Source organism: Acanthochromis polyacanthus, chromosome 3 (assembly GCF_021347895.1).
Source record: "Acanthochromis polyacanthus isolate Apoly-LR-REF ecotype Palm Island chromosome 3, KAUST_Apoly_ChrSc, whole genome shotgun sequence".
NCBI lineage: Eukaryota > Metazoa > Chordata > Actinopteri > Pomacentridae > Acanthochromis > Acanthochromis polyacanthus.
The window spans coordinates 34,702,820-34,717,138 of record NC_067115.1 but is presented as its reverse complement, the minus strand read 5'-3'; the positions used below and the strand labels follow the sequence as shown (position 1 = coordinate 34,717,138).

At 38.4% G+C, this 14,319-nt stretch overlaps 1 protein-coding gene across 1 annotated transcript; it reads right to left on the bottom strand.

Moving 5' to 3' along the window:
• Positions 1-2,352: 2,352 nt before the first annotated feature.
• Positions 2,353-11,336, bottom strand: msmo1 (methylsterol monooxygenase 1). Its single transcript, XM_022218487.2, has 6 exons — positions 11,258-11,336; positions 8,759-9,052; positions 8,532-8,680; positions 7,577-7,703; positions 7,275-7,429; positions 2,353-3,105 (listed from the first exon to the last, which is right to left on the bottom strand). The coding sequence occupies exons 2-6, from the start codon at positions 9,011-9,013 to the stop codon at positions 2,916-2,918; spliced, it is 876 nt and encodes a 291-aa protein (XP_022074179.1). The 5' UTR covers positions 9,014-9,052; positions 11,258-11,336; the 3' UTR covers positions 2,353-2,915.
• Positions 11,337-14,319: the final 2,983 nt, after the last annotated feature.

Genomic DNA, 14,319 nt, shown 5'->3' with positions numbered 1-14,319 from the left:
CTCGACTTAGTTGAACGTTGTTAGTTAGTAGAAAACTCTGTATATTTGGAGGCACTAGTCTTTTTTGTTCGTTGTTTCTCACACACACTAATTTTAATTAAGATCTTATTTTAGACAAAACTCTAGGTTAGAGTCTCTTTGTGATTGCGTTTTGTATTTAGTTCCCAGCACTCATTTAGTCATTGCCTCATTTTAATTTTGTTGTTTGACACAATTTTATTCTTTTGTTAATAAACATCCTCAGTACCATTACCAACTGGTTTTATGTTACTTCCCTTTTCCCCAAAATGAGATAGGGTTGTAATAGGCATGAAAAAGTATCCCCCTTCTACAGAAATCTTCTATTTTTGCCTACTTGTCACACTAAATTTAGTATAAGACGAAGATAATTCCTCCAAAAAAAACCCACACACACACAAAATGCAGTTTTTATATGATGATTTCATTTATTGAAAGAAAAATACTATCCAGGTCCCAATTCCCGATGTGAAAAAGTAAATCCTCCTGAGCAAATGTGAGGATTTGCTCCTTTTACGATTTTATTTGTTTAACTTTGCTGTTAGTTTGACAAAAGGAGCAATTTAAAGTTACGATCTTGGGTTCTGGAGAGCAAAAAAAAAAAGACTTCTTTCTCTATTTTCTGAAATAATTGCACCACCACTAACGTCTACATATTTTATGCTCTGCAGAACATTAACTTATCTATAATAATCGTAAGCTAGTGGAAAATAGGGCTGCACAGTGGAGCAGTGGTTAGCACTCTCACCTTGCAGCAAGAAGATCCCCGGTTCAGATCCCGGGGTGGACCTGGGGTCTTTCTGCATGGAGTTTGCATGTTCTCCCTGTGCATGCGTGTGTTTTCTCCAGGTATTCCGGCTTCCTTCCACAATCCAAAAATATGCTGAGGTTAACTGATGGAGAGTCAGCTGGGATAGGCTCCAGCACCCCCCGCGACCCTACTGAGGATAAAGCGGTGTGTAGAGAATGGATGGATAGTGGAAAATAAAACAGGAGTGGCACTGAATGAAATATATTCAGTTCAATTCAATTTTATTTATACAGCACTAATTCTAAAATAAATCATCTCATAGTGCTTCCCAAATTTTAAATAAAGAACGGAGAATCCAGCAGTCCAAAGCTGCCTTTAGGCTCCCTATGAGCAAGCATAAAGGCATGATTAAAAATCCATAAGTTAACCCTTAGATGCAGAGTTATTGGACCTTACACTCTTCCATAAGTGGGTCAAAATATAAGGATCAATGTAGGTTTTTTGCCATTATTGTTATTTTAGTTCGGAATAATAATTTGTATTATTGTTATATATTATATTTTGGTACATACAGGAATGATCTCATGTTTGAAATATGCTTATTTTTCACTTTATAACAGAATTTGAGCATTTTGACAATCGAAATACACAGAACAGCAATAGAAGAACGTCAACATCCATTTTGTTGACGTTTTTCCACTCTTTTCCTCCAGCTGTGGCTGCTCTCCATCCCTCCACGTTTGTGCACTTCATCACCTCTTGCATGATATTCTCAGTGATAAAGAGCTTGGAGTAGTAGTAATACAAATATTACAATTCCTTTAAAAGTATTAAAGACAAATTGAAAGTGTAAATGTTGTGATATCGAAAATGCTTTTTGAGGAATAGCTGGAATATTAAATGGCAAAAACTATGAAAACGACCTCACCGGGTCATCTAATGGTTAACTGAAGAGACACAGCATCCAAAGTTTGGACAGAAATAACGCACTGACATCCAACCCGTATATAAATGCACCGACCTTCATCTTTACTCAGACAGAAAAGGAGTTGCAGCTTCACTCTCACCTTTACACTGAAACCACTAAATCAAGATACCATATAGAAGTAAATTCACCTGAAAAGTCAATGTGTCATTTAAAGCGTGACTAAAAGGTGTCTGTATGTATTTAGGAAGTTTTGTGTTGGAGCTGTTTAACAAAGGAGATGTCTGCATACTTCTTCACACATTTTTTTTATTTATTCAGTGTTTCCAGGGCTTATTAAAAGCTGCCTCTCTTCCTGTTTGGTGTGTGCTGCTGCTGGCTGACTTGACACTGTGTTCTTCTGTAACTAGAGGGGTGTGTCCACAGTGCAGCATAGAGAACATGTACTATACTCTTAATGCATCCCACTTCCCCATCAATGCACAGAGAGTCTATAGCACTGAGCACATTTAGATTGTCTTGTTAATCTTTACAGTGAACCTCCTGAACCGTCAGTGAGGCCGTTCTCTCCAGAAATACTGGCTCCGCTTGTCAATAACCTCTTTAATTCATCTGATCAGACCAAGTCCAGTCACATAAAACTGCTCCACAACCAAACCCGTGTTTACATTTATTCCACATATTTTATTTTTACATGACAAAACAGAAAGAATAAAGAACATTGTCGAGGTTTCAGCATTTAATCGCTGTTACAGCCTTAAATAAAAAAGGCTTCAACAACCTACAGGCAACTCCCTTTCATCAAAATTTAGTTTCAGGGATCGCCGGACGTGAAGTCTGCGTCATCGTGACTCGGATCAACTCAAGAGGAAGTGCTAAAGTGCTGAGACATTCAGAGGTTTACAGAAACATTTCGCAAGACAGCAACAGGGTAGGACTTCTTCCATCTGATAACGAGGACATCAGTTAATCAAAAAGAGGATGTTGATGGTTTTTATTCAGCCAGCAGCTGTTGACAAAAGCAAACAGTACTTTGTTTTTCTCGAAAGGCACAGCGGGTGAAGTCAACACGCAGTCAGATTCAGAGCTGATTGGTTTTTCACACACCTCTGAGTGTGTATGTGAGCTTCATTAGGCGTACAGAGGACGTGAGAGTTCGTCTGTACGACTCGCCGCCTCTTTCCCGGCAGAACAGGCGTGTGTTTGTACGAGCGGAGACGCTTACTGCTCCTTCTTGTCTCCTTGTTTCTGCATGTACTTGTTGTACTGGTTGTCTGTGTTCAGCAGCTTGTCCCACCAGGTGAAGGTGGAGGCGTAGTTCCCCACGAAGTTCATGTGGTGGAAGTCGTGGAAACGGGCGCCGGCGTAGAACGGGATGAGGTGGAGCGGGTTCAGAGGGATGTCGTAGCCGCTGGCGGGGAAAGAAGGACGGAATAAAGGTGAGACAGTCTGACCCAATTCTTTAGATCATAACAACCCTCAAATGCTTGTCAGACAGGGCGAAGAAAATAAAGTGTTTTTGCAGAGGTGATATTGAAGAAATGATGGATTGACCGTTCTGTTCTCAGGTCGGTGCCTTCTAGCTGCAAAAATATCCCAAAATGTGCCCATAAAAGATCTGTACTTGGCCACTGAGGCCTCTTGCATTAAATACTACTGCGGTTTCATTAAAGAGCTGAGTATTTATTTTATTCTGGAGGGCAGGTTAGCAGAAAACAAAGCTAAATGAGCACCAGAAATAGCACAGAAATCAAAAAATATATTACTAGGAATTACTCATGTTGAAGTGTTTAGTATTTTTTCTGTACGTTTGGCCTCTTTCTTTGACATTCTGTATTGTTCTACATTCTGTAAAATACGAGTTACATACTGAGAGGATTCTTTTATTATTGTTATAAAAGACTGTCATTTAGCTTTAGCATGACATAACAAAACAATAATGACTAAATATAATTTTCAGATTTTTTTTAAAAGGCAAATTGCAAAATTCTTCACAAAAACAGCTAGTATCAGAGGAAAATAAAATATATATAAAACTAAATTTTAAATATAAAAGAAAAGGGCTTGCATAATGATTATCAAATTTGTCTCTGAGCCTTAAGGTCTTCTGTGTTCTTCATGCTGTTTGTGTAAATGTTCAGTGCATGTTTAAGCTCGTTTTTATTCAATCTGTTATTCATTTTATTGGGAATCATTTTCAACAATCTTAGTAGTTAATTTTGTCTGTGGAGCTTTTTGGGCTGCATGTTTGTATAAAAGGTGACATGGAAATAAAGTTATCAGTATGTATAGTGACAAATGTATTCTATACTTAAAGAACAAGCTGCGTAAATAATATTAACATGTAAACCAAGAAACATTACTCAAATAAAAATGTGTGATAGTGAACCAGTACTAAAACAACTGTAGTGCAAAGCATCTGGTGTTCTCTGTGGCCCTCTAGTGGTCGACCGCAACAGGTACAGACTGAGTTTTATGATTTGTATTTGCCATTTGCTTGCAGACAGTTTAAGCACATGGGAATTCTTGTGTAGGGCTCTTGGAGTTGAGTAAAAAATATTTTAAAAAAGACCAAAAACAATCAAAATGGGAAGTACGAAACAAAACACAAATATGACAAATAAATATGCATGCTACAAGGAGTTAGTAATGTATGAACAACTGTCCAGGAATATGTATTCCACTGTTTATTGTACAGTGATGCTGCCGCTGGTCTTAAAGCTTTAAAATAAATGATGAATGTGAAAACTAGAGCTAGGACTTTAAGGCCTTAATTCCCATGAATTAATTACAGACAAAATAACGAGTTAAAAAAATATCAGATGCACACACTCCAGCCCCGTAGTAATGCACCTAAAGTCTGTTCTTCAGCCGCAAAGAAGATGCACAAGAAAGTGGTGAACAGTGAAGGAAGCACTGAGCTTGTTGGGGGTAAAGTTTTCTTTTAAAAATTGTCCCGATTGCAGCTTGGATTAAAGTGTGGTTGTGATCTCATTGTTCAACAACACTTCAAGCCAATGGCATCACTTCAATGCAAAACATGTTGCTGTTAGCACCAGAGCTAACGTTAGCTCCATCCATCCATCCATCCATCCATCCATCCATCCATCCATCCATCCATTCTCTATACAACGCTTTATCCTCACTAGGGTCGCGGGGGGTGCTGGAGCCTATCCCAGCTGACTCGGGCGAAGGCAGGGGACACCCTGGACAGGTCACCAGTCTGTTGCAGGGCTACATATACAGACACACAATCACACTCACATTCACACCGACGGACAATTTAGAGTAACCAATTAACCTCCATATTTTTGGACTGTGGGAGGAAGCCGGAGTCCCCGGAGAAAACCCACGCATGCACAGGGAGAACATGCAAACTCCATGCAGAAAGATCCCAGACCCACCCTGGGAATCAAACCGGGATCTTCTTGCTACAAGGCGAGAGTAACCTTGCCAGCAAGTTGATTTCTCGCGATATTTATGAGATCACAAATCTCTCAAGAAAGCATCTTGTACTGCTCCCGCATTCGCTGTTCGGACAGAGCCAAGTTGGCACGGGCCAATCACGCAGCAGTATTCGTGTGTGGGGCGGGATATCCGGGTGCGAAGACGACAGCACTCTAGATGACACAAAGCGCCAGTAGATCAAAACAAACATGGCAACGGAGGACAACGATCGTGTAGATGCTGCTACTAAGTCAGTTTTAGCCGAATCTCGTATCGCTTCTTTGAAGGAGGAACAACGAGAGGCTCTTTGCGCATTTCTGGATGGTAAAGATGTTTGTGCTTTTTCACCTACGGGTTTTGGTAAGAGTTTAATCTACCAACTGGCTCCGCTCGTTGTGAAGATCCCGCGATTGGCTAAAAACAAACCTGTCAGAGGCGGGATATACTGTTGCATTGTCCAATCCGTGCCTCTTTCCTCCAAACGGATTTACATGGAGCGGTCCCAGATTGATATTGTGGAGTACTATCAAGTACTACACAATTATTAATCTGGCTATTGCCAGGTTAAGGCGAGAGTGCTAACCACTACCCCACTGTGCAGCCTACGACAGTCCTGCTACCCGCAAATGGTGTAGCCATCCCATAATAGACCACATTAGTAGACACTGAAAGTGGTTGAGTTTACAAAAGTCTGTGACACTGGAAAAAATGCCCTTCTCAACACAAGAAAAAAACCTATTTCAAAGAACTTTTACCTTGAAATAAGTGAAAATGTCTCGGTAAGATTTCTTGAAATAGGATATGATATTTAGAATATTCAGATCTTAAAATTAGCCAGGAAAACTTATTTTAAGCCGTTTCCTTGTCTGAAAAAAAATCCAAAAATTCAGCAAAAAATTCCCCAAATGTATAAAAATTTGGAAAATCTTCAGGAAGAAAATTCCTTAAAAGTTTCCCTTAAAAGTTTTATTTTTAAAAAATCCCCAAATTTGGCAAGAAATAAAAATTTCAAAAATAAAAAAAAAATCTAAAAATTGTAAATATTTTCAAATAAATGAATAAAAATCTTCAAAAAAATCCTAAAAATATCTAAAGTGATTCCATATATATCAGTAAAAGTTCTAATATTTTCTTTAAGAACATTCGGGAAAAAAACAACCAGAATCCAGCGAAATGGTTGATTTTTTCTGAATGTTCTTAAAGAAACTTTTTTTTAACGTATCTTTTTTCCACAAAATTTTTTTTAAAAATTTACCAAAGAATTTTGAAAATGTGGAAGTTTTCACTGCGAGAATATAATTTTTCCCCCCACATTTTTAAACTTTAAAACACGTCAAATTGACCCGCAGGACGACACGAGGGTTAAGACAAGATAATTTCAAGATTGTTTGACTTAACAAGATATTTAAGATACATTGCCTTAAAACAAGTCCCTCCATCTTGCTGAAATGTCACTTAAATGAATTTATCTTAAATCAAGTGGGATGATAGTCTAGCTACGCTACACCCATGTTTCTGACGGCACAAGGGTCTAGGGAAGCTCGACAGGGAGGGAGGCGGGCTGAAAGGGTGTCTATCAAATCCCTCTGCAGCAATTGGGTAGGTATACAACCAATCAACGCAACGAATAGGCTGACGGAGTTCCGAGAGCACCGGCGGATTGTGGCTAAGTCCCATTAGCTTCCCAACCAGCGGAGCCAACTGGTATATTAAGGATTTGCCATATCCCGTTGGCATAAGTCTAAATACGTCTTTCTTCTCAATGAAACACTTCAGTGCCGTCCTTTGTTTATCTTTCAAGTTGAATTTTAGCTTCAAATCTTTAAGGGCTGTGGCCAAAGCCGAGTCGAAAGATAACTGTTTATTGTGCGCCGGTTGTTTCTGTCAGAATAGTTGTGCCTCTGTCGTCACTTCGTTACGCCCGCCTTCTGACTCTACACTTCATGGTGATTGGTCCGGCCAGTTTTAGGAGAATCCAGCCTCGAGGCTTACCGAGGGTAACTAGACCCACCCTGGCAGAGAATTAAATTCGTTGCCGTGGGTTGTCTAGTGCAGTTAGGCTAGTGGGATGAGACATTTTGACTAAAAATAAGACAAATAGACTTGGTAAGATTGTGAGTTTTTGCAGTGTACCTGTGGACATCGACGGTCTCCATCAGGCGGAAGGCCACCCAGGCCCAGAGGAAGAAGACGTGGTTACAGAAGATCATGATGCCGATGAAGAAGCCGGCACCTAGGATGATGGTCTCAGCGGGATGAGCGTATTCCGCCTGCATCCCGAATGGAGCCTGAGGGACGAAGAGACTCACGATGCTTTCAAGCGCTCAGTAAAAAGCAGCTACAGCGTGTTTAATAAGTAGCTCCTCAGCAAAGAGACCGACCACAAAGCCAAGCGCTGGTGTTTATTTTTCTTATCGCTTGTGTGCTCTACTCACGGTGAACTCGTGGTGGACTTTGTGGATGTATTTGTAGATTCGTCTGTGATGCAGCAGGCGGTGCAGGAAGTAGTGCCAAGTGTCTTCGACGACAGCGCAGCCGAAGCACTGAGCCAAGAGGTAGGGCCTGGAGGGGCGATCAGGAGAGGAGGTCAGAAAACAGCAGTCGTTCCTAATCAGTTCATTGATTGATTCTTTTAAAATCAGGCAACAGATGACCTGAGACCAGATGACTCAAGGTGAATTTGCAACCAAAGATGAATAAAAAAAGCAAATTGTGAGTAAAAACAAGCTGTTTGTTGCACACATGATGATTTTTTAATCACTTTTATCATATACTTTTTTCTGTGCTTTTATATTAAATTCCTGTATTGTGATACATACTGATGATGAGAAAATGCTCTTATGAGTATCACAGCATTAATTCCAACCACATTTTCCAGGCCTACGCATTTAACTCAACCAGAAGGGCACTCAGAGAGCACATCCACCAAGGCCAGAGCCCTGTGGGGGGAATATTAATAAAAGTACTTCAGATCTGCACCAAAATTTAATGGGTGCTTCTTGTGCCGATGATCCACCTCTGCACCAAGTTTCATGACATCTGAGTTGATAATTTTTCTGTAACCTTGCACAAAAATCTAACACAATTATTAAACTGTGTCACTGTCATATTTATCAACCAGAAAAACGGCTGGAAGTATTAAATATTAAAATGTTTTGCATGTTTTATATTTGAAGCCGATTTAGATTCTTCATTTCTGCTTGAAAGCAAACTGATAGAATCATTTTAGGGAAAGAACTGGTGCAGAATAGCTCTGTGCTGTACCTTTCATTTTACCGTTACACAGAGCTACACTCTGAAAGGAAGACTACAGAATTCACACCCTGTTCTGTTTGCCTCTACGTCTCTTAGGATTAGCATTTAGCAGTGTTTTATTGATCTTCCACTCACCAGCGTGGCATAGAGTCCCAGTCATAGGGGATGTTGAAGAATTCGGTGAAGTAGTAAGTCCCACAGATCAAAGGCAGCTGGATGCAAAAATGGTTGAAGAGCAGCATCTTGAAACATCTCCACTGTTTCTCCCACGTCTCTGGCTTGTCCTGAAAACACACACCCAATCATTTAGAGACATTTTCCTTCAGATAAATCACACCCAACGACCAAAAACACACACAAACCTGCTGGATCTTGTATTTCTGCATGAAGGGCAGGAACTGGAAGACGAAACCGGGCAGGCAGAAGAGGAAGTAGATGAACTCGTGGACGATGAGCGACCCCCAGGTGGCGATCTGGAACTTGGTGTAGTTGTCCAGCATGTAGCCCCAGGCGTGCTTAAGAGACGGCTGGAAGGGGTTTTCAGGCAGAGCCGCGTCTACGTACTCCACCGCCAGATAGGCGGAGCTCAAGATGTCTGCCGTGCCGTTCGCTGCCATGATGGATGACGGAAAGGAGGTGCAGGTCTGGAGAGAAGACTGGAAAACAGGAACATTATTTTATATATACAGTTCCTCAGAGTAAACACAGACATAATTCAAGGGCAGAAATTAGCGTAGAACATTCATACTAGCTATTTGGTCGTGTTACTTTACCGTCTCCTTGAAAATTAAACAGTCCTTCAAACTATATAATCAAAAAAACTACATATATTAGCAACAAACAATGAAGCTGAGAATTCATATTAAAGATAATTATTAAAACACAACTAACAAAATGCAACTAACACTTTACAATGTGCACTTCTTATAACCAATAAAAAGCAAGAATTAAGAGGAAAAGAATGCTGTTTATTTTATATTATAAAGCAGTAACAGCCGTTTAAAGCCTCATTTCCTGCATTAAATATTTGACTTAATGATAGTGAAACTGTTATCAGGATAGTTTTAAAATTAAAGTTACTCCAAATATAACAGGGTACCATAAATTATAAGGTGATTATGTGCTTATAATAAACATTATTAATTAGAGATGTGACCACAAACTCAAAGTGTAAATATATCATAAAACCTTTAATTTAATGCAGCATTTAAGTACATTTTGTTAACAACTTTTTATTATTATTATTATACCACTGAGCATACAACATATAGTTAAAATTAAAGGCAATCAGTCACAATTTATTATATGGATTGATTAGAATTACACCATAAATGTTTGGCTCTTGGATTCTATTAAACCTGTTAAAATGAGATGTTTAATGTGTTTTTTTTCTTCAAGCATACACTTTATTTTGTCATGAAATTAACCGGCTATTAACATGTGCATAAAGAATTAAAAACACTACTATCACATAGGATGACACTGATTCCTTAAGTATTTATACATTTCAGTGATTCACGCTAACAGCTGCCAAAAGTTTAGTTATAAATTAATACGGTGGACTTTGACAGCTGCAACATTTCATTGCTACTCTCTGTTTCAATTGTGCTACACTAACAGCCTCAATAAAACTTAATTCTTGTCCTTTACCTGCCAGCAGGCTAAATAAAGTGATCAATAACTACAAACTAGTGTATCTCAGACAACAACAACAGAACACAGGCCTAAAAATGTTTTGATTTTAGTCCACAAAAGCGATTATCCTCATAATTTTCCGTCCTCTGTGCTCAAAAATGAAATATTTCACCCATTTTAACCAGTTAAAATACCTTTAAAGGACCAGTTAAACTCATATAATGTCATTTTCCACTTGTCAAAAAGTGACTCTATCAACTGCACTGTGACTAAACTGTTATTAATACATCAAAATGACTTGCTTTCATTCACGAGAGTCATATTTTAAAGATTTAACCTACAGGACGATCACAAAAGTATGAATTCTTTATTTTATATATATATAAACATCTTAAGAATATTAGTCACAACAGACACCCATTCATCCATCCTCTATACACCGCTTTATCCTCACAGGGTCGCGGGGGGTGCTGGAGCCTATCCCAGCTGACTCGGGCGAAGGCGGGGGACACCCTGGACAGGTCGCCAGTCTGTCACAGGGCTACATATACAGACAGACAATCACACAGGCCTAGGCCGGGATTTGGACCGGGGATCTTCTTGCTGCAAGGCGAAAGTGCTAACCACTACGTCACTGTGCAGCCCACAACAGACATATACAGCTGAAATATTAGAGACAACCCTTTATATTTTTCATGTAGGGCTGCAGCCAACCATTATTTTCACTGTTGACTAATGTGTGGATTAGTTTCTAGTTGAATTGATTCGTTTTTTAGTTTGTAAAATCTCAGAAAATGGATTCCAAAGCTTAGAATAACGTCCTCATATGTCTTATTTTGACCCCAGCCTAAATATATTCTGTTTACTACCATAGTGGAGTCAAGAAACTAGGCAATAGTCACATTTAATATAATGGAGGTAGGAAATTGAGACTTTTCACTCTCTTAAAAAGTACTCAAACCAATTTAAGGATCATCAGAATAGCTGAGAATTCATTTATTAGTTCACAACTACTAAATTAATAGTTTTAGCTCCGTGTTTGTGCATGCTAGGACTGTTTATTTTGTCAGTTTTCAACACAAATCCGCCATTTTTCCGGACTCGTAGCTCGACTTTCTGCCTCCATTCGCGTTCAAATGCTTAAATAACAAACAAGCATTTAGTAATTCAGCTAAAACTTCAGCTAACTATCCCGTTTAGAGCCCACAACAACTCGAAACACTCACCTTTCCGCGGCTCGTCCCGGCGTCTACCTGAGGGAGAGGCGGCCGACGGTGGTCAAGTAAAGGAATTTGGTGCGATCTGATTGGCCGAGAGGAGGGGAGACTGACGCAGAGGGGCCGAGCGGCGTCGCTGATTGGTCCGCGGGATGGAGTGATGATAGTGAGACTGGAGGTTCCCACAGCAACAGCCAATCAGAGGAGCGCTCCGCTTTCATAACCTGAGCAGAGTTGACGGGCTGTTTGATGGCAGAGATGGGGTGGTCCGTCCCCGCGACTCTGAATCACACATGTGGATCTTCTGAATTTACATTCTTATCAGATTCTAATACACGTTTTAACTTCGGAGCTGTCGAGGCAAATATTGTGGAATAAAGTTTACCAAACCTCATCTAAGTTTGCCTTTAAAATTACTTTTAACACGCAAATGAAGCAAAAATAAAGAGGAAAATGATCTGTTTATCCATCTGCATGCATCCTTATTGCTGTTGTTGTGATTGTAGAGCTCAACTGACTATGTTCAGTACTAGTGCTGGAAAAAATACAAAACAACACAACACTTTTTCAGAGCCAACACATCTGTTGGCTTGGGCTGGACTGTTTTATCACTGCATATTATTTTGCACCAATTACAATATATTGCACTGTTTTTACATCTGTAAATATCTATCAACTTGCACACCAGCCAGGCAGTATTTTACTACACTATTACACTATCCATTGCTCTGCATTGCTTGTTTTATAGTGTCTTTTTTGTTTTTCTACTGTTCTTTGCACGTTTGCAAGAGAGAAACAACATTTTAATCCCATCTATGTCCTACATATGGCAAAGTTGGCAATAAAGTTGACTTTGACAATACTTTTAAAATACCCTGAGACATATAAATATTATTTTTTGCACAATCCCTGCTGCCATTGTTTACTGCAGCTTTCTCTTTGGTGCTCAATCTATTTTCTTGACTTTTAATGCACTTTTATTGCTTAATTATGTTTTTTATGATTTTAATATATGATCTTAATGTCTACATTTGATCATCTTTATAATTTTCATATAAACTTGACTTATCCGTGAACTGTATGGGAATCATTTTCTAAACAAAATTGGCAATACCGCACTGCATGAAGTTCAAGTATGATCAGCAAAATAAACTTTACAGACAAGAACAAGATCTATTTTATATGTCATAATATTGATGTAAAGAATTTGAATGTCATAGGTGGCTAAGAAGAATGTAGTATAGACTATTGTATGTCATTTCAGATAGGTAAAAAGCTGTCGCAGTCCTTTCCAAACCATGCAGTACTTCTGTAGTCACCAGATTTACAAGCAGACAGAAGAACAGAAATTACAGTTTAATTATTGAACTTAAAGAGCCTTATTAGCAAAAAGTTAACAGTTAATTAAGCATAATTGGTAAGCAGTAGAAATAGACAGCCGACGGGAGTACATTAATGTTTCATTAGATAAGTAATGGTGAAAAAGTGATTACATGGTCGAAATAGCTCCTTAGAGACACGGCTAAAAGTTTGAATTGTTAGCTGATTGTATGGATAAACAGCTGAAACTATAACAGCACTAATAAACAAATGAAATAGTTCAGCTGAATATAGTGGACAAAAAGGTGAAAGCCACAACTGGGAATAAACAGTTGAATTTATTATCTTAAAGTATGGCTAGCTAGGAGTTTAAACAGTGTGGTAAAAGTAGCTAAGGATCATTCCAGAATTGAAGGACATTTGAGCTAGAGTGAATGAGGTAGAGTGAGACATTCGATCAATAAAAATGTTACAAAATAAAGAAAAATAGAATTGAAGACATAGCATTTCTCTACCCATTCTTTTAGAAAACTGTTTAATGATGTTAGTTCCAGCGTTTCATGTGATTCACTGTTTTCTTCTTGTTCTACGAGCTAAAAAGCTTATGCTAATATGTTGTGGGACACGCGCTCCAAGTATAATAATTATTTTAAATACTATGTTGATTTAAAAAATGTTCCCACAATTACAAGAGACATCAATGAAAAAAAAATAACATCAAAGAACGTAGGTGTAGGTTTAATTTTAACGGTTATATTTTAGATTCAACTTGGTCATCAGGGGGATGGGACAAGAGAAAAATGGCATTTTTAGAGGGAACTCCAGACTTATCTGGCATTTTAAAAATATTTTCAAACATTCTTTTGTCCTAGTTTTTTTAGATTTGGTCTCAGGGCAAGTAAATTTAGGCAAGAACTGCATGTTTTGATGAGTAGGATGTAAAATGTCCTCCAATTCTGGAATGACCCTTAAACAGCAATAAGAGCTAGGTGAACTTGAGTCTGATGAGTGTATCAAGTGGACCTTAGGTATTCAAAGTGGCTCTGAGGAGTCACCAGCTGTAGATGATCGGAATCGCTCACAAGAAGGTAAGAGATGATACCGCAAACAAAGTTTGATTCACAGGGCTTTCTAAAATCACAAAAATTGATCATTCAAATTGTTGTATGTATATTTTTGACAAATTTTTCCAGAATACCTATAATAAATATGTAAATAAATTATACATAATAAAGAAATAATAAAAATGAAGGAACAAAAAAGCATGATTGCTTTTTTTGTGACAAAGATGGATCTGTTTTAATGAGTCTAACTTAGACAATAAAGACTCATAGGAGTCATTGGAAACTCAAGATGTAAAAGTATGGTATGTAAACTCTTGTTTAAAACTGTAATATAAAACAGCAAGAAGTGGAATTTCTCCAGTAAAGTGCAATTGTATACCTGAGTAAACGTACTTTGTTTCTTCTTGCGAAACCTTTCTTTTTTTCATTCCACCAAATCCAAAGTTCTCAAATGTTTAATATCTAAGCAAGGACAAAATAAATAAGAAATTTCTCTGAATAAAACCGTCTAAAATGTGTTTAAATTTAAAGTGGTCGGTCTGAATAGCTTCAGACAAGCAAACAAATCATGTGCAAAGGTGGAAATTCAGTTGGCATCAAAAGAACCATCAAGGTTAAACACTCAACTAACGGTGAAGTTTGATTTGATAATTACCAACAAATCCTGAAAACATCACACACGGCACA